The sequence below is a fragment of the Physeter macrocephalus genome, chromosome 2 (assembly GCF_002837175.3).
Source record: "Physeter macrocephalus isolate SW-GA chromosome 2, ASM283717v5, whole genome shotgun sequence".
NCBI classification, from domain to species: domain Eukaryota; kingdom Metazoa; phylum Chordata; class Mammalia; order Artiodactyla; family Physeteridae; genus Physeter; species Physeter macrocephalus.
In genome coordinates, this window is record NC_041215.1 from 18,268,301 (window position 1) to 18,288,704 (window position 20,404).

General features: G+C 55.9%; 3 protein-coding genes across 5 annotated transcripts; all 3 read right to left on the minus strand.

Annotated features, from left to right (window-relative positions):
- Nucleotides 1-6: 6 nt before the first annotated feature.
- On the minus strand, nucleotides 7-10,946 carry RAVER1 (ribonucleoprotein, PTB binding 1). Of its 3 annotated transcripts, XM_028499636.1 has the most exons (10): nucleotides 10,616-10,946; nucleotides 8,995-9,061; nucleotides 6,917-7,386; nucleotides 2,986-3,177; nucleotides 2,737-2,866; nucleotides 2,276-2,370; nucleotides 1,336-1,423; nucleotides 778-989; nucleotides 589-682; nucleotides 7-513 (listed from the first exon to the last, which is right to left on the minus strand). In XM_028499636.1, exons 1-10 carry the CDS (start codon nucleotides 10,883-10,885, stop codon nucleotides 299-301), a joined length of 1,833 nt encoding a protein of 610 aa, XP_028355437.1. In that variant the 5' UTR covers nucleotides 10,886-10,946; the 3' UTR covers nucleotides 7-298. The 3 variants fall into 3 exon arrangements, with proteins under 3 accessions (XP_028355437.1, XP_028355434.1, XP_028355440.1); XM_028499633.1 differs by having other exon boundaries at nucleotides 7-682; XM_028499639.2 differs by lacking the exons at nucleotides 8,995-9,061; nucleotides 10,616-10,946 and adding an exon at nucleotides 8,425-8,986 and having other exon boundaries at nucleotides 7-682.
- Nucleotides 10,947-11,071: 125 nt separating this feature from the next.
- LOC102987082 (intercellular adhesion molecule 3) lies at nucleotides 11,072-17,106 on the minus strand. Its single transcript, XM_028499646.2, has 6 exons — nucleotides 16,925-17,106; nucleotides 15,999-16,265; nucleotides 12,952-13,260; nucleotides 11,821-12,075; nucleotides 11,452-11,700; nucleotides 11,072-11,363 (listed from the first exon to the last, which is right to left on the minus strand). The coding sequence occupies exons 1-6, from the start codon at nucleotides 17,004-17,006 to the stop codon at nucleotides 11,170-11,172; spliced, it is 1,356 nt and encodes a 451-aa protein (XP_028355447.1). The 5' UTR covers nucleotides 17,007-17,106; the 3' UTR covers nucleotides 11,072-11,169.
- Nucleotides 12,064-12,867, minus strand: LOC114487746 (intercellular adhesion molecule 3-like). Its single transcript, XM_028499659.2, has one exon. It carries the CDS (start codon nucleotides 12,623-12,625, stop codon nucleotides 12,236-12,238), a length of 390 nt encoding a protein of 129 aa, XP_028355460.1. The 5' UTR covers nucleotides 12,626-12,867; the 3' UTR covers nucleotides 12,064-12,235.
- Nucleotides 17,107-20,404: the final 3,298 nt, after the last annotated feature.

Here is a 20,404-nt window from a genome sequence, read left to right on the forward strand (position 1 = left end):
GACCTAGAGGAAGTCGGAATCATAGAAGGAGCAGCTCTCCAGGGACAGAGACATGAATCGCAGAGGGGAGGAGGGGGAAAAGGACAGAGAGACGGAGAGGAGGCTGAGCCCTGTCTCTTAAGGAGAAGCAGAAGTGTGGCTGCAGGCCTCTCGGGAGAGAAAAACTGACTGACAGGAAGCAGGGTTTGATGATGCGCAGAGACAAACAGACAAGAGACTTAAGGGCAGGGACTGTGTCCAGCACGTTCCCCGCTGTCTCCCTAACGCTTGGCCTGGCACAATCAGTACTAGAGAAATGTCAGTTTGGAGAGTGACTTGCTCCCAAGGGACAAAGGGCCACAGCAGCCGGCCTTTGGGAGGGCTGCCCCCAGGGCGGCCAGGTACTTACTGAGGGGTAGTCGAAGCCATAGCTGTCGGGCAGCCCCGGATCAGGGGGCAGGCGGGCGCTGGTGAGGGGGCTGAGCAGGCGGGACTTGAGCTGGAAAGCTTTGCTGCTGCCACCACCTCCAGGGGCTGGGGGGTTAGGCAGGGGGCCCTCAGCTGGGCGGCGGCTTCTCCCAGCGCCTCCCCAGCCCCGGGCCTCCTTACCCGCCAGATTGCTGGCCGGGAGCAGGCTGTGTAGGTTCAGGTAGGGATTCAGGGGGATCCGGAAGTCCTTGGGAGGCTCCCCCAGCAGCGAGACCTGTGGCGGGAGGGCCGGGTTCACGAGGGCCCCTGGCAGGGGGGCCCTCGCAAGGCAGGGGGCTGGAATGGTGCTGGGTGCAGGCGGGGCCTTACCCCAGTGGGCATTGGCAAAGGCCCACTGTCCTTCTGCAGGCCTCTGAGACCAGTGCCTCGAAGCCCCACAGGAGCAGGGGGTGGAGTGAGCTGGGGTGCTGGGGGACCCAGGCCCATGTGTTCCCGGTCACCCCCAGAGGGGCCAAGCAGTGGCGGCAGCAGGGGCGGTGGCTTCCCTCGCCGGGGCGGCAGCTCTGGGGGCAGGCCCCCTCCTACAGAGAGAAGGAGGAGGGTGTCAGCAGCCCGACCACACAGGCCCCCTCCTCCCAGGGCCCTACAACCTCTGCTTGGACCAGGGCCAGCAGCCGGGGGGCAACTATGTGCTGGACACTGAGCAGGGCCCTCAAAGTGCATCAACTCCCAGATGTTCACGGCTCCCCAGGGAGGTGCACACCCACACACTCAACTGACAGGCGAGGACACTGAGACCCAGAGGGGTTAGGTCACTTGCCCAAAGCTGCACAGCTGGGAATTTACCACGCCCAGTGAGGAAAGGGGCCCAGGAAGGGGAAGTGGGATGGGGCCCACAGAGATGGGGAGGAGCGGGGTCTGCATTACCTGCAGACAGCTCCCCGAGGAGGGGGTTGGCCGGCTGGGCCCCGGGCTGGAGGGTGCCTAGGGGAGAGTCTCCCAGGATCCCGGGTTTCTAGGGACAGAGCACAATCAGCTGGAGACCAGGGCAGTGGGTCACAACGCCCAGCACGCCGAGACTCCAGCCCACAGCCAATCACAGGCAGACACACAGGGTGTCTCCCAATGTCTGTGATAGCCCGGCCATCACACACCCAGCCGATAGTGACCGAGGCCTCCTGCATGCCAGGGCCTGCCCAAGGTGCTGGGGAGACCCAGGGAACACGGACCATGCGCAGCGGGTCACAGCCTGTCACCCACACTGTCAATTACTGTGAAATATCCACACCGTGACAGTCCTTCTTCGGCACCCACCATCTCACACCCAGCCCCCTTGCTGATTATCACGGAAGCACAGCGTCTTAACACGCACAACACCACGTCGACTTCAGGCACATGGCGTGTGACAGCTACATGTGGATTCAGTCACTCTTAGCCATACAGGGCCCAAGCCCACAACCTTACCTTCTGTCAGTTACCATCAGACACATCTGCACCACTGACTTGGCCCCAGTGAATCAAACCAGACAGGGTAGTGAGCGAGCGAGCGAGTAAGTGAGTGAGTGAGTGAGTGAGTGAGTGAGTGAGTGTGTGTGTGTGTGTGTGTGTGTGTGTGTGTTGAGGGGGTGGGGATGAGATGCCCCTCTACTCCCGTGCGGCCTCAGCTTTGACTGAGTCACTTCCTGAGTCCTGAGCACCTGCGACAGGCCGGGCCTCATAATGGGCCCCAGGGACACAGTCTGATGGTCCGCAACCCCACTGATGGTGAACCACCCGTTGGTGGTTACAAGTGGTGTTGGAAACGGAATGACAAGGGGCTGCGGGATGTGAGTGAGGAGGGAGCCCATGGCCCACGGCCCGCCGTTACCTTCTGACTCTGGGTCTGCAGGGCGAGCTGCAGCAGCGCTGTGGACAGGGCGGGCCCGTTGAGCAGCGGCATGGCCGGGGGTGCGCCCAGGAGGCCTAGGGGGAGACCCAGAAAATGGGAGGTGGGCCCTGGGTGGAAACCCACCCCCCCACACCACCAATTAAACACAGCCCCAGGCCTGTGGAGAGCAAGAAACTGAAGCTGCCAGAGGGCAACTGACAACCAAAGAAAAGGGCCTGGGAGATGAGTGCCCCCAGGAGGGGACGGTCCCTCCCTCCACCACCCTGCCTCCCTGCAGGCTGCCCTGCTCCCCCTGCAAGGGGCTCAGGGCACCAGCTCCCTCGGGGGAGCATCACTCTCATTCCAGCCCCTGCTCATGGGCTCATGTCGCTCGAAGCTCAGGTGGGAACGGTGGCGGGAGGTGCCCAGCTCTGAGAGCGCTTGGCCCCTGCTTGCCTTACCCTGCTTGCCACCCGCGCCACCGTGGAGCAGGGGGTTGAGCAGCAGCTGGAGGGAAGCGGAGGGCCCCAGGTTGCTGAGCAGCTGCAGGATGTTGGGCTCGGGCAGGAGCCCTTTGCCCCGATTGAGGGCCTGCAGAGAGGAACAGAGGAGCAGCTCAGGGCCCTGCCTGGCCACAGAGGGTGCCCGCCTGGTCCCCTGGCTCTCCCAGCTCCACCCTCTGGGGCACCCTCCCTCTGGCACGCGCTCACCGTGGCCTGGGCAGCAATGAGCGCAGCCAGCATGCTGCGGCCAGGGGGCCCAGGGGCGCAGAAGGAGACGCGCAGGTGGCTGCCCCCCAGGGCCAGGCCGTCTGCCCGCTGCTGTGCCTCTTCCGCCATCTCCGCCGTCTCGTACTCCAGCACGGCGAAGCCCTTCAGCTGCCCGTCCTGGCCGTACGCCAGCTGGGGGGTGGGGGGCAGAGGCAGTCATAAGCACTTGGGTGGCAGTGACCACCATCACATCACATGAAGTGACAACGGTGACCAGATGAGGATCCTGATGACAGTGACCCCCCAGAGAGAATGGACTCGGGGCCCTGCACTGTCCTGTGCCTGGTTTCAGCGTTAGCTCGTCGAATCTTCTGAATGGCCCCAGGATGCTACATCCTTCCCATTTTTCAGAGGGGGCAACTGAGGCTCAGAGAGGTCAGCATGCCCAAGGTCACACTGTTGGTGGGAGGGCAGAGCCAGGACCCACTCCACACGGGTCAACTCCCCCCAGGCCTTGCACCAGTGCCACTTTGGGACTTTGCCTGGGATTCCCGAGCACATGCTGCAGGGCTCAAAGAGGAGGGGCCAGCAGGAGAAGCAGGTGGCTCGGAAGTGCAGCCCTGCCACAAACCTCAGGCCGAGGATGCAGGTGGGGCTGGGAAGGGCACACAGCCTGGTGGTGAGGCAGGTGACCACCAAGCTCGGGTTGGAGGCTGGTGGTGCTGGGCTGGAGGGTGGAGTCACACAGTGAGTGGCACGAACAGCGATGTGGTCACGAGCAGGCCAGAGAGGCCCCTTCACCCCCCTTGATGCAGTCATTTGATACTTCCGGCCCACAGCCCCCTGTCCAGACCCTGGGGCCAGATGTGTTCCAGGATTGAGGCTGTTTGGGAGATGAGAAAGGAGGGTGCCGCACACACCCTGTATTATGTATCAGTCACTCCCAGTGGGTTCTGAGGCGCCCTGGAAATCAAGCTTGTGAATAGCTCGGCAGCAAGATGCAAAGACAAAGGCCACAGACGACCCCACGTCAGTTCAACTCAGGCTTTGCTGCCCAGTGAGCCTGCCCAACTCGGAACAAAACTCTTGGTTTTCAGGGTGTTGTAGGTGCTGGAATCATGGGCCGGGGCTGTCCCAGGGCGAGCAGATACTGTGAGAGCACTCAGCTGGGCCCTGCGCGCCCATGGGCCAGGTGCCACAGGCGCTGTTTCAGCACACCCACTTTGCAGGTGAAGTAACTGAGGCTCAGAGAGGGGCAGTCCCTTGCCCAGGCCACAGAGCTGGAGCTGGGATCAGACAAGGCCAGGCAGAAGCCCTCAACAGGACTGGGCACCTTGGCATGGCAATGGCTGTCCTGAGAACCAGTGCTGTTCCTCTTGGGTCCAGAATGTCGCACGGATGACTGCAGTGTGGTTTGGAGCAACGCACTGCCCGCCAGTAGGACATAGCACAGAGTCCATAAAATGGACTATGGCGCAGCTACAGGAGAAATGAGAAAGCTCTCATTTCTGAACATGGAAAGACGCCCAAGATAAAGTCAAACCAATGCAGGCATGGCAATATCTGAGTCAAGAAAAGGGGAATGCAGGAACATATATACGTATCCATTTGAAATGCATAATAAAATCTCGCTGGAAGGACAGACACAAACTGCTCCGAGAAGGGGCTGTAGGAAAAGACCCTGCGGAGCCAGGAGGGAGTCTTCATCGCAGGGCCCTTGTGGACATGCTACATTTCGAAATGGGCCTGGACTGCCCATTCATATAAACGAATCAAGTTGAAAAGGCTTTTTATAACACCCCAGGGCCTTGGGACACCTGCTTTATACACATCCATAGCATTCAAACATCTTTAAGCAACTCTGCAATAAAATGAAGCAATTAAGATACATAGGGACTTCCCTGGTGGTCCAGCAGTTGCGGCTCCGTGCTTCCTCTCCAGGGGGCACGGAATCGATCCCTGGTCAGGGAACTAGGATCCCACATGCCACGCGGCAGTAAATACATAAATAAAAATTATATATTCATATAAAAAAAGATACGTCAATTGGCCTGTGGATAACTGGCAAAGTGAACCGGACTGGGTTGCTGTGGGCTTTCCTTCACGATCTCCTCTTGATTATGTCAAAAATAAAACACCCCCCACATGGGCAGCAAACTCCCGTCATGGGAGGCGGGGGCACCCAGTTGAGAGCGGGGGCCGCAGGGTCAGCTGCCTAATCTTGGCTCCCAGCCCACTGCTTACCGGCGGCCAGCCTGCGGAGGCCACTGCACGTGCCCGTCCACGGCCCTCAGTTTCCTCATCTGTAAGATGGGCCCAGCCACTAGACCCACCTGGCAGGGTGGCGGTGGGGATTCAACAGTGTGCTCAGCGGGGGTGGGGAGGCTGTGGGCGTGGCCCAGGGCCCACTCTGAGTGCCCAGGCACAGCAGGCTCGGGCCTTCAGCCCGCCTCTAGCGAGCACTTAGCCTTCGCCTCTGGACAGGCCCGGCACCAAGGCCTGGATGTGCTTCTTCTCACAGTCACGCTCATCTCATCAGACAAATAGAGAAAGGGGTCAAAGAGCAACCAAGGCCACAAGGCTCCTAAATAGGGGGACCGAGGCTCACACCTCAACCTGCCTGACTCCCAAGCCCAACCTCCGTTCAACCAGGATGCCCAGCATGACTGGGCTCCTCGGAGGCGGTCACCTCAAGGCCTGGGACTCTGCAGGTGCTCAGTAGACATCTGGTGAATGCATAAGAGGAGGAATGCGTGAGTAGCCGTTTGCAATAACCTAGTCACAGAGCACGGCCAGACCCATTTTGAGATGGGGAAAGCAAGGCCCAGAGAGAGAACCTGTAGTTGGCCACAGCCCTACAATCTCCACATGAGAGGAGGTGGCTGCTAAGCTATATGTATATGTCATCTGTGTCCTGAGTCCCATCCAGGGCCTGGCACACAGTAGGTGCGCGGCAGAGGCAGCAGTGAGCAAAGAGAGGGGCTCCTACCAACGCCAATTCCCCAGCACCAACACCCGAGGCCACAGAGCTGGGGTCTGAGCCCAGTACCAGCCTCCTCCAGGGTGGCCTGGGGTTCCAATGCTGGCTCTGCCACACCCCGGCTGTACATCCTTGGGCATGTCAACTGACCTCTCCATGCCTCAGTGTCCCCACCTGAAGAAGCGGATGATACCTGCCTCTCCAGGCTGTTACAGGATGGAGGGATTGCAGGTAAGCCCAGTGAGTGCTGAAGGAATGTCCACCCGGGGGTCTGTGGGCACGACCACCTGGGAGCTCTCCGAGAGCTGGGTCCGGCCTATTCTCACCCCACCGCGCCTGTCACGGGGCTAGACATCCTCACAGAAGGGCCCAAAAAGTGAGACTGGAATGAACCAGGGATTGTTTTGCTAAACCAACGCATGAGTATTGAACCCCTTCTTACAGAGGAGGGAAACCAAGACTCAGAGAGTGAGTGACTCACCACAGAGCAGGGCTGGGATCTGGCCACATCCAACTTCCTGACCTCAAGGCTTAAATGGACTGTGGGCTCCTCCAGAGTAGCCTCCTTGATGCTGGGCCAGGGGCCTGGGACCCAGGAGGCGTGAGCGCAGAAATGGATGTGAACACAGGGTGAACAGGCCTCACAGCCATTTTTTTTTTTTTTTTTTTAAACAAAGGTAGCCTCGCCTGCATTTTACAGTGGGGAGGTTAAACAAGTCGCCAGAGGGTGTGCGGGGATCTGAAGCCCAGCCACCTGGCTCCTAGGTGAGCTGCCACCCACTGCACCACGTGGCCTTTCTAACAAGAAGCCCCTTCAAAGTGGCATCGCTGCTGCCTTTCTGAAAGGGGACCCAGGAGACTGGAGAGAACAAGTGACTCAAAGGGCCCCTCTGAGGTGCTCTGGCCTTCGCATCTGCTCCCCGAGATCCCCGCACTGGGCACAGGGCTCACCTGGCAGAAGGTGGGTGTGTGGACGGCCGAGAGCGCCCGGTGCAGGGCATCCACATCACTGAAGCCGGGCGGCAGGCGGTCGACACAGAGGCAGCGGGAGTGGAGCAGGGAGGGCGTCAGCTGCCCGGCGTCTGTCCAGTGCACGTAGAGGGTGCGTGGGCCCAGCGGCTTGCCCAGCAGGTCCGACTTGGCGCGGGCGGCCGAGTCCTTCTTCATGTACTCGGCGAAGCCATAGCCCTTGGAGTGGCCGGTGCGCTCGCTGTAGACCAGGAAGCAGCGCTCCAGGCTGCCAAAGGGCCGCACCAGCTCCTCAAACTGCTGCTGCGTGAGGCTGGGGGGCAGGTTGGCCACGCACAGCAGGGCGTCCGTGGGCTGCAGCTGCACCGACAGCTCGCGCTCCCGCAGGCGGCTCTGATGGAAGGCGCTGATGGCGGCCTCGGCCTGCTCCCCGTTCAGCAAGGTCACGAAAGCTGCAGCGGGAGGGAGTGTGGGTCGGTGGGGCCCCAGAGGGCCTGCCCCTCCACCTGTGGTCGCCCGCACCGACCTCCCTCCAAACCACATGTGACCTCAGAGCACCGAACAGCCAGGACATCACAGGCACCAGCTGAATGGAACAGCGGCCAGCCTTGAGCAACAATAGCCAGCGCCTGCTGGCTCTTGAAGGCTTGCTCCTTACAACCCACGGTGACGCTCACCTACTGGGAGCCTGGCCCCATCCTAAGAACTACAGGTGTAACTCGGGTGACACACAGGGTAGTGGTTAAGCATGTGGTCACTGGAGCCTGGGTTTCAACTCTAGCCCGAGTGGCCTTGAGGTCTATTTCCTCGTCTGTCAAATGGGAATAACTTACTCCTCACAAACACTATTTTTCCAGCAATGAAATGGGCCCAGAGCAGTGCCATGCCCAAGTGCCTGGACTTGAACCCAGGCAGGCCGGCTCCCAGGGACCCACAGTTTTTCAGGTGTTTTAACACGTTTGGCTTCACGGCCAACTCCAACAGGTCATGTCCAATTTGCTGGTGAGAAAACCGAAGCTGAGGAGGGTAAATCACTTGCCTGTGGCCATAGAGTGAGGACAGACCAGGACTAGAACCCAGGTCCATTTGCCTCCAGGGCCCAAGATCTTAAGCACTACTCAAGCCCACCAGCTAGGTCTCGAGGGGTCACCAGTCCTCAGTCCCTTCTCAGCCATGTTATAGTTCACAGGCAAAGGCCCTGGCTGGCTTAACACCTGGCACGGTGCCTTGTGGGCACAGACACCCACCGAGAGCCTCCCATGTAGGGGGCCAAGGCTGACAAGACCTGTCCCTGTTCTCACAGAACTGACCACCACATGCAGGAGGCAGGTGAGTGGGCTGGCAGCGACAGCCTAGGGTGGTCGGTGCTATGATGGGGTGGGGGTGGGAGGTGCGCTCAGGGCATTGTGAGGAGCTGCCTGACGCCAGCTGGATGGAAGAGGAGACAGCTAAGAACAGTGGCAGAGGGAACAGCCTGGAACCTTAGGCACCTGAGGAGACGGTGAGGCTGAGGCACATCCTTGCAAGGTAGTATCAGGAGGAGCCTCAGACAGGTTTTGAGGAGAGAGAAGAATGATCAGGGTTAGGACCAGGTATGATCAGATTTGCAGTCAGATCAGTGCTGGCGGTCTGGGGAAAGGCAAGCAGGGGAGTAAAATCGTGGCGGCAGAGAGGCCAGAGGAAGGCTGCCATTTCGGCAGAGATATACCCTAGGTCCAGTGCAGGACAGACTGTTGTCCCAATCTGTCCCTCATCTTGGGCGCCCATCGTGGGGCATCCTTGATGTTCCTCTTCCAGGCTACCCAGAAGATACCTGGGCACTGGGTACCCATTCCCAAGCCATCCCCCCAGCCGGTCAGTCACCCACGCCTGTCTGGTCTTCTCCTTCAAGTCCTCCAGAACAACTGGTGCCCCTCCATTCTCTTGGCTTCCATCTGGTCCATATCCCCTCCATCGCTGCTGAATGTTGGGCCTGAAGTTTATGAGACACTGGGCCAAGATTCTCCCAGCTTCAGGGGCTGTCATCCCCTGCCCCTAGCCCACCCCACAGTCCCACAAACCTGTCCCTTTGTATTTGTCCACAAAGCAATACTTGAGCTCATAGTCGCCGAGCAGGTCGTGCACCTCCTGTGGAGACAGAAACCAAAGGACAGGGAATCACCGAAGGCTGAAGGGAGCAACCCAGTGCCACCTTCACATGGACCAGCTATGAGGGCAGGTCAATTACCATCCCCATTTTACAAAGGAGGAAACTGAGTCTCAGAGCAGCTACTTGCCCAAGGCCATTGAGACCATACCTGGCAGAGCTGGGATTCAGAGCTTAGCTGCAGAACCCATGCTTTTAACCAACACAACACACTCTTATTAGAGAGTCAGGTGTGTCTGAGTTCAAGTCCCAGCTCTGCGTACACCCACAGGGAAGTTGTTTAACCCATCTGAACCTCGGCTTTCAAAACTGACTCTTTCCAACAACCTTGCAAATCAAGTATTAACAAATCCATTTTGTACATGTGGAAACTGAGGCTCAGAAAGGTGAAGAAAATTGTCACAGGTCATGCAGTTGGTCAGGGCAGCAGTGGGAATGCCACCCATGGGTACCTGACTGGGGACCCCGTGTACTTAATAAGCCCACATTGTGTGGCTTCACGTGCCTCCCCATTCCCTCCTACTGGCAGGGCTTCCTTCTTGCAAGCCAGCTATGGAGGCGACGCTCTGGGGCCTGCTTGTGCCAGACACTGTGCACCTGCAGGAGAGATAGCGTGTTCCCAGCTGAGAGATGGGGGGCACTAGGAGGATGGCTGACTCCAGAAAGAAACCAGACTATGCTTAGGGGCGCCTGCGCCAGCTCTGTCCCCAAGTCACACTCCTCTCAACGCTCCTAGGGCCCCACCAGCCATGTGACCACCCATGGGCAGAGAGCCAATGGCAGGTGTGTTGGTGGGCCAGAGACCAGAGATTCTCCACAGCAGGGACAAAGAACCCATTCCATCGCTGATGGGCAGGGCAGACCAGATGCAATCTTCCTGGGTTCAAAGAGCACTGGGAAGTCCTGCCTCATTTGGCCCCAACAGAAGAGCACCCTTGGCCAGATCAGCCAAGGCGGGGGCTACGTGGAACAAGGCCCCCCCACCTTTTCTGCAGGTCTGTGGCATGGGGACAGGAGGAGACTCTATTTTTCCAAATTAATCCCGAGGCGTTTGGGGAAAAAAGACCTCAGAAGCTGCTACAACTTCCGGATCTACCTCTAAAAGGAGTTAATAAACGCTTGCTAGGAAAAGGCATAGTCTAGTCAACCACGAAACTTATGCATATGAGGTCCCACCACTCCATGGTAGAGCAGGAAGCAACCGGCGTCCCAGTTTCCACAGTCCCAATCTGGCTGCCCATTCACAATCCCCCAACGTGGCCAAAGCTGCCCGCCCCCTTCCATTCCCCGCCCCCTTCAATCACTTGGTTTCTTCCAAGCCTGTGGTCGCCCCTAGCAACGTCCCCTCAATCAAGTTGGTTTCACCCTCCTTCTCCGACCCCCCACATCCCGCTCTTGGTCTCTCCCGACCCCGTGGATCCCGCGCGGACTCAGCCTACGCCCCCCGCCAGAGCGTTGGTGTCGCCCGGTTCCCCCCGCGCACGCGCACGGTGGTATTTCCCGCCACGCTCCCACACGGGCCCCCCCCCACACACCTGGTTGGTCACGTCCCCCGGGAGGCCCCGGATCAGTATCTTGCGGCGGTTACGGAACTGGCGCTCGGTGTGTTCCAGGCGTTTCCGGATCTCCTCTGGATCTAGCGACGGCAGTTCTTCTTCAGGCGCCCGGCGCTCCGCGACATCATCAGCTTCAACCTCGGCCCCAGCCTCCGGGCTCAGCGGGGGCCGGTGAGTAACGGACACGTCGGCCGCCATCTTGGGAAACCCGGCGCCTTCTGGGACCAGCGAGCCGAGGCGGAGCGGCATAGAGCGGCAACGAGGGCGCGTCCGCCGATTGGCCGAGAGAAGCCCCGCCTCCTTCCCGGCCCCTCAGCCCATTGGGTAAGGCCCCGCCCGCCTCTCAGAGTTCAAGCCGTGTCTGGGCGCTACAGGCTCCGCCCTTTTCCGCTATCAAGGTGTCACTCAAAGGACGCGCGGAGCATTGGGATGGAAAGCCACAGTGTGCGGATTTTAAAGCCTTTATTAGTGCGGAATTCGGGGATGCAGCCAAACTTCCGTCGTCTTTGCCCAGTATCATGGCACTCTGATGCTCAGGATACCTCCACTGCCACAGCCTCTTCTGGCTGTCTAGACGCGAGGGGCAACTGGGTGCTGCTTTGCCTCACACGGTAGATGTCATGCCGCTTCTTCACCCCAAAGACGTACAGTAAGGCCGCAGGGAGGATCACCAGGCCCAAGATCGTTAACATCCCCAGGGCAATGGTGATGGCGATGGGGTTCCGACCTGTGCAGAAATGCGAGGAATAAATACGCGCGTCTCGGCCCCTCCTAAGCTTGCCCGTCTAGAATAAACACGCCCCGCCTAGGCTCACCCTGAACGTCCATCATCACTGTCAGAATGTCCGTGCCCCGTGAGCTTTCCGCTTGGCAATAGTAGGTGCCACTATAATTTAACCTGACGAGGAATGGGATACCGACGGGCAACTTGAACATGGAGCCTTCCTGCAGACACTGTAGTTTGGGGTTCGGGTTGCCCCGGGCCTGGCACTGCAGGATATTCATAGTCCTGTCTTTCCACGTCAAGCGCTGGGGACATTTAGCTCGGTCAATCTTGGGGCCGTCTGTGGGACCACCAAATGATCAGATACACCCGACACACCCGAGGCACAATGGGACAAGGGAGAGACAAGTCTTCCCAAATCAAGGAAGCAAGGGATTAAAGGTCAGAATGACCTACGCACACAGGACACGCAACTGGACGCTCCTGTTACGGTGCAAGATCACCCCATGCACCTCGAGGGTGGCATTGCAGAAGAAGGTGCGCCTGTCGTCCTTCGCAGTGGCGTTTAGCTGAAGGTGGGCAGGCTGTCCCGGTGCCGCGGCTGGAACTCCGTCCAGCGTGACCTGGACTCGGGGTCCGGCCGCGCAAGTCACAGTTACTGTGGTCCCCTCGGTGGCGTTAGGCTCTCTCAGGGTCAGGTTGGGCCCCTGGAAGCCTAAAGGCGGAGCATTGCCCAGGAGTTTGATGACCACACACCTCCCTTGGGTCAAGCCCCGCCCCCACCCGCCTCCTTCCCCTCGGGGTATCCAGGCTACGCCTTCATCTACTCTGCAGCCCCCGCCCAGTTTGGGGCGCTCAGGCTCTTCTCGGGTCACTTAGGTCCCGCTCCTACGGTTTAGTCTCCGCCCAATGACACGCCCCCTTGGGCTATGGAGGCCCCGCCCTTTGCCTCCTGAGCTATTTTGGCTCCGCCCCCTCTTACTGTAGGCCTTCACGTTCTCCCGGGTCTCGCGGCTCTCGCCCCCCAAGGTCACGTTGCAGACAATCTCCTGAGTGCTCTCCTGCTCTGCTTTCGCTGTGGCTGTGGCCCTGAGTGTGTCACCACCGTGGCTCACGACTGTGGCATTCAGCATCTGGTCCCCAAGCGCCAGTTGCACCTGGGCCTCTGATGCTGGGAACAGCCCATCCAGGGTGCAGTCAACGGGCCACGACGTTTCCACCTCCGAGAAGCGGGGGACAACGAGGCGCGGGCGGGTCATGGGCATGGCTTGAAAGAAGGGTGGGAGTGAGCGGGAGGGGGTCTCACAGCCGTGGAGGCCCCTTTTCCCATGATACTCATCCCCACAAACCAGGGTCCTTCTTTCCCAGGATACCTTGCGGCCTGGGTCACCCCCTTCCTAGGACACACACTCACAGCCTTCTCCAAAGGTCCCATGGCTGCGAGCCTTCCATATGAGGCTACCCATGGCTAAAGGCATGTTTTCCCAAAAGCCCTTGAGGTCCAGGCCACCCCCTTTTCAGGAATCCCGCAGCCAGGGCACCTTTACTCTGGCTCCGCTCATCACCCACCGTCTGCAGTCCCTTCCCTCACCAAAGGTTCGGAGCTTCCTGGGGGCCGAGCTGTTCTGGAACAGTCCCAGCCCTTGGGACCGCAGGTCCAGCTCCGTGCGGCAAGAAAAATTGGCACCATGGTCATCTCTCCTCGCCGGCACCGTGACCGTGACCTCGGCAGGCTCCCCCTTTCCCGCTGGCTGCCGGCCCAGCTCCTTCTCCTCACGAAGCAGCACCACGGTGAGGTGGTCCCGGGGGGCCCCACCGGACACCATGCAGCGCACGATGAGGTGCTCGCCCACGGGCTGCCATTGGGGCAGGGGGGCCAGCTCCACGCGTTCCGGGAACCCTGGAGAGGAGGGGAGTGTTGTTTGAACTGGCTGGCCGCCCACCCACAGGAGTGTTGGGGCCCTGGCTACATCTGTTCGGGAAGTCTCACCACGCTCTCCCCAGAACACACCGAAAACCACCTAAGCTAGAGAGGAATGTTAAGAGCTTCAGGATAACCCAGTAAGAAGTCCGGCACCGTGACCGTGACCTCGGCAGGCTCCCCCTTTCCCGCTGGCTGCCGGCCCAGCTCCTTCTCCTCATGAAGCAGCACCACGGTGAGGTGGTCCCGGGGGGCCCCACCGGACACCATGCAGCGCACGATGAGGTGCTCGCCCACGGGCTGCCATTGGGGCAGGGGGGCCAGCTGCACGCGTTCCGGGAACCCTGAGTGGGGGGTATGAAGGGGAGAGTAGAACTTATCAGCCAGCCTGGCAGCCTCCACACTAGGGAGTGGCGAGGAGTCAAGGGTGGCCCAGTGCCGAACTGTGAACTTTGAGTTAATAAACCTCCAGGGCTTAGAAATGTGCTAGTATAAGTGTTTGCTATTATCATTAGCATCATGATTATTATTTCCTGTTTTGTTGGACACCTTGCCAGGCACTGAAATAAAAGTCAGATTTTCTGTTCCCAAGGACCTCACCGTTAAGGGGGAAAAAAAAAGGAAGGAAGGGGACTAAAGTTTATGGCCACTTATGATGTTAATAGTAGTAATAAAATTTCCTGTTTATTTTGAGTTTTCCTTAGACTTTCCAGATGTCATCCACCTTCATTCACACAGCAACCAAGTGAAATCTCTTCTATTATTCTTCCCTTTTATGAATAGAGAAACTGAGGCCCAGAGAGGTGAGGATGAGGTGACCTGCCCAAGGACGCACAGTCAGGAAAGGGCAGAGCCAGGGTTAGACAGGGGTTTTCCCAAACTCCAGACCTGTGTGTCCACCTGCCTCCTTGATATCAGGTCTAGGAACTCCCCTGACCCCTCCTCCCAGCTTCTGGTCTGGACTCTGGTCTTGGCCCTTCCCAGAGCTTGGTCTAGCCCTCCCCAATCAGTCCCAGCTGCTCAAGGCCTAGGGCAGCCTCACAGGGTGCTCTGCACAGTCCTGGGGGACTCAACAGCCCCAGGCTGGGTCCTCTCCCAGCTGCAGCTGCAGTGGCCCTCACAGGCATGCATACCAAACCCTGGGCCTCCTTTGGGAGAGCATCTCTCAAGCCTGGATCTCAAGTTGTCACACACAGGCCTACGGACTGGCTGCTATGGAAAATATTTAACATCTAACTATTTATAATTTTAGAATATTTAACAAGGAGGCGCCCATCTTAACCTCTGGTTAAGGGACAGTGGTATGCTGGCCAATGCTGATTATGCTTGGGCTCTCTGGGGTGAGATGGGGGAGCCCCAATATGGAGCACTTGCCAATTTCTGTGGTGTAAATACTTTGGCTGATTTCAAGCTACTCCGTGTGACACATTGAATAGCTTGAAATCAGCTACTCAATGAGCTGGGAAGAGACGAGCACCATGGGCTCTCATGAGCCAGGACCAACAGACTCCTGCACAGCACTGGACAGAAGCATCTCACAGTCACACAGATGGGGACACCAAGATACACACATAGGCAAACAGATATACACACGCAGATGTACATGTTACAACAGAAATATGCACAAAGACGTATACAGACATGTACTGACACAGACATCCACACATGATCACACACAGCGATACACAGATACACAGGCACAGATACTGACATACAGACATATACAGACATTCACACATAGAGATATACACAAATCCAGAGACACATACACACAGGCACACACAAACATACAGACACACAAGTACGCTCACACGGTCTCAGATAATGACATACAGAAGCTCACAGACACTCAGGTACACAAACACGAATAGACACTGGTGCACATAGGAGGAGCCTACACACAGTTACACATGTACACTACACTTTTCTATGGCTTCACAAAACAGTAGGCACCATGAGTGACGTACTCTGCTACTTTCTAGTCTATTGTTTCTTTTTTCTTTTTCTTTTTTTTTTTTTTTTTTTGGCCACACTGCATGGCTTGTGGGATCTTAGTTCCCTGACCAGGGATTGAATTCCAGAGACACATACACACAGGCACACACAAACATACAGACACACAAGTACGCTCACACGGTCTCAGATAATGACATACAGAAGCTCACAGACACTCAGGTACACAAACACGAATAGACACTGGTGCACATAGGAGGAGCCTACACACAGTTACACATGTACACTACACTTTTCTATGGCTTCACAAAACAGTAGGCACCATGAGTGACGTACTCTGCTACTTTCTAGTCTATTGTTTCTTTTTTCTTTTTCTTTTTTTTTTTTTTTTTTGGCCACACTGCATGGCTTGTGGGATCTTAGTTCCCTGACCAGGGATTGAATTCAGGCCCTTGGCAGTGAAAGCGCGGAGTCTTAACCACTGGACCACCAGGGAATTCCTGAGATATTTTTAAAATGCTTATTGGGACCCAAATAAATTAACAACTGCTGCCCTGGCATGTGGTTGAGATGCATCTCTCTGTCTCTGTCTCTGTCACACACACATCCACACACACACACATTCAGGTCCGAGCTCTGGGTCAGAGCCCAGGTCCGTTCCTGCAAACTCAGGGCCCCCATGCCCGCCCCGCTCCCCTGCACCATTGGTTATCTAGCCCCACTGCTGCCCGAAGCCAGTTCCACCTCCAGGCACAGCCACTCACGGTACACTGTGATGTTAGAGAAGCCTATCATCTGGGAGCCATTGCAGAAGCCAGAGCAGAGGAGCTGGGTGTCACCAGTCACATTGCTGAGATGGAAGGCTGCCCAGCCCAGGCCACTGCCCGCGGACTCCTTGAGTAGGGACGTCTCCAGGGAGATGAGTTCAGCGCTGGGGCAATCTATACTGCAATTTACCAAGAGGGACTCTCCGGCAGGCACCACTGGGTTCTGCGGCTCCACTCGCAGCTGGAACTCCTGCCCTTGGGTACCTGCGGGAACAGAAGGAAGCTCTCCTGGGGGTTCCAGTGCCCCCCAACCCACCCATTTGCAGGCTCCACTATTCAAAACTTCCTCTTGCCAGGATATGATGGTCTCTGCCTTCATGGTGCTTCAGTTTAGTGAGGAAGACAGATGATGGATCAGGAACCAAGGAGAGCTGGGAGGGAGGCCAGGGGAAGCCTTGATCAAGCCTCTAGGAGGAAGTGAGTCAGGGAAGGCTTCCTGGAGGAGGGGACCACTATGGTCAGTTTTAAAGGGTCAAGGAGGCGTTAGCCAAGTGAAAGGGAAGTGTGATCCTGGCAGACTGAAGAGCATATGCAGAGGTCGAGGGTCCAGATGGACCAGGGAGGGAATGTGTGCGTGCATGCGTGCTTGGGTGTGTGTGTATGTGTTTAAGTGTGTGGGTATGTGTGCGTGTGTTGTGCAGGGGGAGAAGAACAAGTCAAATGCAGGGACTGTGCCTCCGGGAGCCCTGAAGGCTGTGTTAAGAGGCCACCACTTTCTCCCGAGGACACTGGGGAGCCCCCTGGCCGATCTGAGTTTAAGTGTTATTGGCACAGCGCGGGCAGCAGGGTGTGAGGCGCTCTGTTCTCCTTCCCTCTGCCACCAATCCCGCAACTCCAGCCCTCCCCAGCTTGCCGGGCCTCACCTGGGGGCAGCAGACAGCAGACTAGAAGCAGAGAGATGAACGAAGTCCAGCAGGCCCTGGGCAGCGGCCCTGAGGGCATCATGGTGGCCAGCCTGTAGGAGGAAGTTGCCTTAATAAGGCGCTGAGCACTGGAGAGCAGGCGGGTCACCCAGGGGAAGGAAGCACAGCCGCCGCAGTTAAGAAGGCAGAAGTCCAGGGGCTACACCTTGCCCAGGCCTAGGGAGGGGCAGGGGATATTGCGCGGCCCCAGGGGTCCAGTGTGGGGGGCCCAGAGAGGTGGAGGGCGCTGGCCAGTCTCCAGGGAGTCTCAGGTAGGGCAGACCTCAGTCACCGCCCCTCCCCACACCCCCGCCCCCAGATGAACCCACAGGAAGAGCTAATGCAGTCTTCTTCCTTTGTTTTTAGCAAGGGAAAGCCTGGAGGGAGGAGGGGGCGGAGGTGGTGAAACACCTCCTTCCTGTTGAACTTAGGTGAAGCGAGGGTGTTCTGTTCCCAGAGAGGAAATTAACGGGGGATATTCAGACACTTTCCTTGAAGGGATAGGGTGGGATTTCAAGGTAACATTTCAAGGAGGCAACAATGGGTGGATTTCTAGGCAGGGCTTCACGCAGTTAGCGCGAGATCCCAACATTCCTGGGGGGGCAAATAAGAGATTTGGGGGGTGATAATGAGGGACCCCTAAGATGAGTGAAGCCATGAAAATGAACAGAGCCCACATTTATTGGGTACTTGTGCTAGGCTCTGTGTTGGCTGCCTGGGTGGTTTCATAGGGCCCCTTATCTTTGTAGATCTTGTGGGTGGGGTCCCCCGTTCCCTGTGTGCAGTGCTGAGGTGGAGTGGGGGACAGCTAAATCCTGAGCCACCGTCTGCCAAGGGTGCTACTTGTAACCGGCTCTTACCCCTGTCCCCCTCCCCCCTTACCCTTCTTCTCCAGGTAGCTGGTCTCTTTATCCCAAGAGCAGGGACTTGGCGAGGCGGGGAGGGGTGGGGTCAGGTGGGGTCTCCCACCTCCATCAGTTCCATCTCTCAGGCCTCTGACCTGCCTCCTGTGCCTCTGATCTGAGCTCCAGAGAGGGACCTTGTTGAAGATCTTGATGGCACTCAGCATTCATCCACTCTCCCCATCCCTAAGGCCACACCCCCTCCTCTCTCACCTGGAGTACCCTCCCCAATGAGGTCTCTCCTCGCCTGCCCCGCCTCCCAAAAATCCATTTCGCACATAGTGCCCAGAGAGCAACTAAAACCCAAATCAAAAGTATTTGTAAATAATATATCTGATAAGATATTAATATCCAGATTATAAAGAATTCCTACAACTCAACAACAAACCCAATTCAAAAATGGGCAAAGGACTGAAGTAGACATTTCTCCAGAGAAGCTATACAAATGGCCAATAAACAAATGAAAAGATGTTCAACATCATGAGCCACTAGGGAAATGCAAATCAATGCCACAGCAAGGGTCTTCCCTGGTGGTCCAGTGGTTAAGACTCCGTGCTCCCAATGCAGGGGGCCTGGGTTCGATCCCTGGTCAGAGAACAATATCCCACATGCATGCATGCCGCAACCCAGAGTTCGCATGCCACAGCTAAGGAGCACGTGTGCCGCAACTAACTAAATGAGCCTGCGTGCCGCAACTAAGACCCCGTGCAACCAAATAGATAAATAAAACTAAATAAATATTTTTTTAAAACCACCACGAGATAGCACTTACACCTATTAGGTTGGCTACTATCAAAAACACAAAACAAAACAGAAAATAGCAAGTATTGGCGAGGATGTGGTGAAACTGGAACTCTCATACTCTGCTGTCAGGAATATAAAACAATGCCAACACTGTGGAAAAAGAGTTTAGTGGTTCCTCAAAAAGTTAAACATAGAATTAAACGATTCAGCAGTTCCACTCCTAGATATATAACCACAAGAATTGAAAGCGAGGATTCAAACAGATACTTGTACACCAATGTTCATAGCAGCATTATTCACACTAGCCAAAATGTGGAAGCAACCCAAATGATGTCCATCGACAGAAGAATGGATAAACAAAATGTGGTTTATCCACACAGTGGAACATTATGCAGCCTCTTCACTAAAAAGAAGTGAAGATCCACCAGAGGGCAGACTGCAGAAGCAAGAAGAACTACAATCCTGAAGCCTGTGGAACAAAAACAGAAAGATAGACAAGATGAAAAGGCAGAGGGCTATGTACCAGATGAAGGAACAAGATAAAACCCCAGAAAAACAACTAAATGAAGTGGAGAGAGGAATTAAAGAACAAACAGAGATGAACAATACAATAACTGAAATGAAAAATACACTAGAAGGAATCAATAGCAGAATAACTGAAGTAGAAGAATGGATAAGTGACCTGGAAGACAGAATGGTGGAATTCACTGCTGTGGAACAGAATAAAGAATGAAAAGAAATGTAGATAGCCTAAGAGACCTCTGGGACAACATTAAACGCAACAACATTCACATTATAGGGGTCCCAGAAGGAGAAGAGAGAGAAAAAAGACCCGAGAAAATATTTGAAGAGATTATAGTTGAAAACTTCCCTAACATGGGAAAAGAAATAGCCACCCAAGTCCAGGAAGCGCAGAGAGTCCCATACAGGAGAATATGCCAAGACACATAGTAATCAAATTGGCAAAAATTAAAGCAAAGGAAAAATGACAACATACAAGGGAACTCCCATAAGGTTAACAGCTGCTTTCTCAGCAGAAACTCTATAAGCCAGAAGGGAGTGGCATGACATATTTAAAGGGATGAAAGGGAAGAACCTACAACCAAGATTACTCTACCCGGCAAAGATCTCATTCAGACTTGATGGAGAAAGCAAAAGCTTTACAGACAAGCAAAAGCTAAGAGAACTCAGCACCAGCAAACCAGCTCTACAACAAATGCTAAAGGAAATCCTCTAAGTGGGAAACACAGAGAAGAAAAGGACGTACAAAACAAACCCAGAACAATTTAAGAAAATGGTAATAGGAACAACATATCGATAATTATCTTAAACGTGAATGGATTAAATGCTCCAACCAAAAGACACAGGCTCACTGAATGGATACAAAAACAAGATCCACATATATGCTGTCTATAAGAGACCCACTTGAGACCTAGGGACACATACAGACTGAAAGTGAGGGGATGGAAAAAGATATTCCATGCAAATGGAAATCAAAAGAAAGCTGGAGTAGCGATACTCATATCAGGTAAAATAGACTTTAAAGTAAAGAATGTTACAAGAGACAAGGAAGGACACTACATAATGATCAAGGGATCAATCCAAGGAGAAGATATAACAATTATAAATATATATGCACCCAACATAGGAGCACCTCAATACATAAGGCAAATACTAACAGCCATAAAAGGAGAAATCGACAGTAACACAATAATAGTAGGGGACTTTAACACTGTACTTTCACCAATGGACTGATCATCCACCTAGATGGCTCTGTGACCACCTAGAGGGGTGG

Excerpts from the sequence above, each read along its gene's own strand:
- RAVER1 (XM_028499633.1), bottom strand. The coding sequence starts at position 10,885 with ATGCCGCTCCGCCTCGGCTCGCTGGTCCCAGAAGGCGCCGGGTTTCCC. Across the intron at positions 2,867-2,985 it reads TCATTGCTGCCCAGGCCACG|GCCCTCAATCGGGGCAAAGG; the intron begins GTGAGCGCGTGC and ends TCCTCTCTGCAG. Across the intron at positions 990-1,335 it reads CCTCGGGGAGCTGTCTGCAG|GAGGGGGCCTGCCCCCAGAG; the intron begins GTAATGCAGACC and ends TTCTCTCTGTAG.
- LOC114487746 (XM_028499659.2), bottom strand. The coding sequence starts at position 12,625 with ATGCCCATGACCCGCCCGCGCCTCGTTGTCCCCCGCTTCTCGGAGGTG.
- LOC102987082 (XM_028499646.2), bottom strand. The coding sequence starts at position 17,006 with ATGATGCCCTCAGGGCCGCTGCCCAGGGCCTGCTGGACTTCGTTCATC. Across the intron at positions 16,266-16,924 it reads CTGCTGTCTGCTGCCCCCAG|GTACCCAAGGGCAGGAGTTC; the intron begins GTGAGGCCCGGC and ends CTGTTCCCGCAG. Across the intron at positions 12,076-12,951 it reads CAGGAAGCTCCGAACCTTTG|GCTTCCAGGGGCCCAACCTG; the intron begins GTGAGGGAAGGG and ends CTCCGCCTTTAG.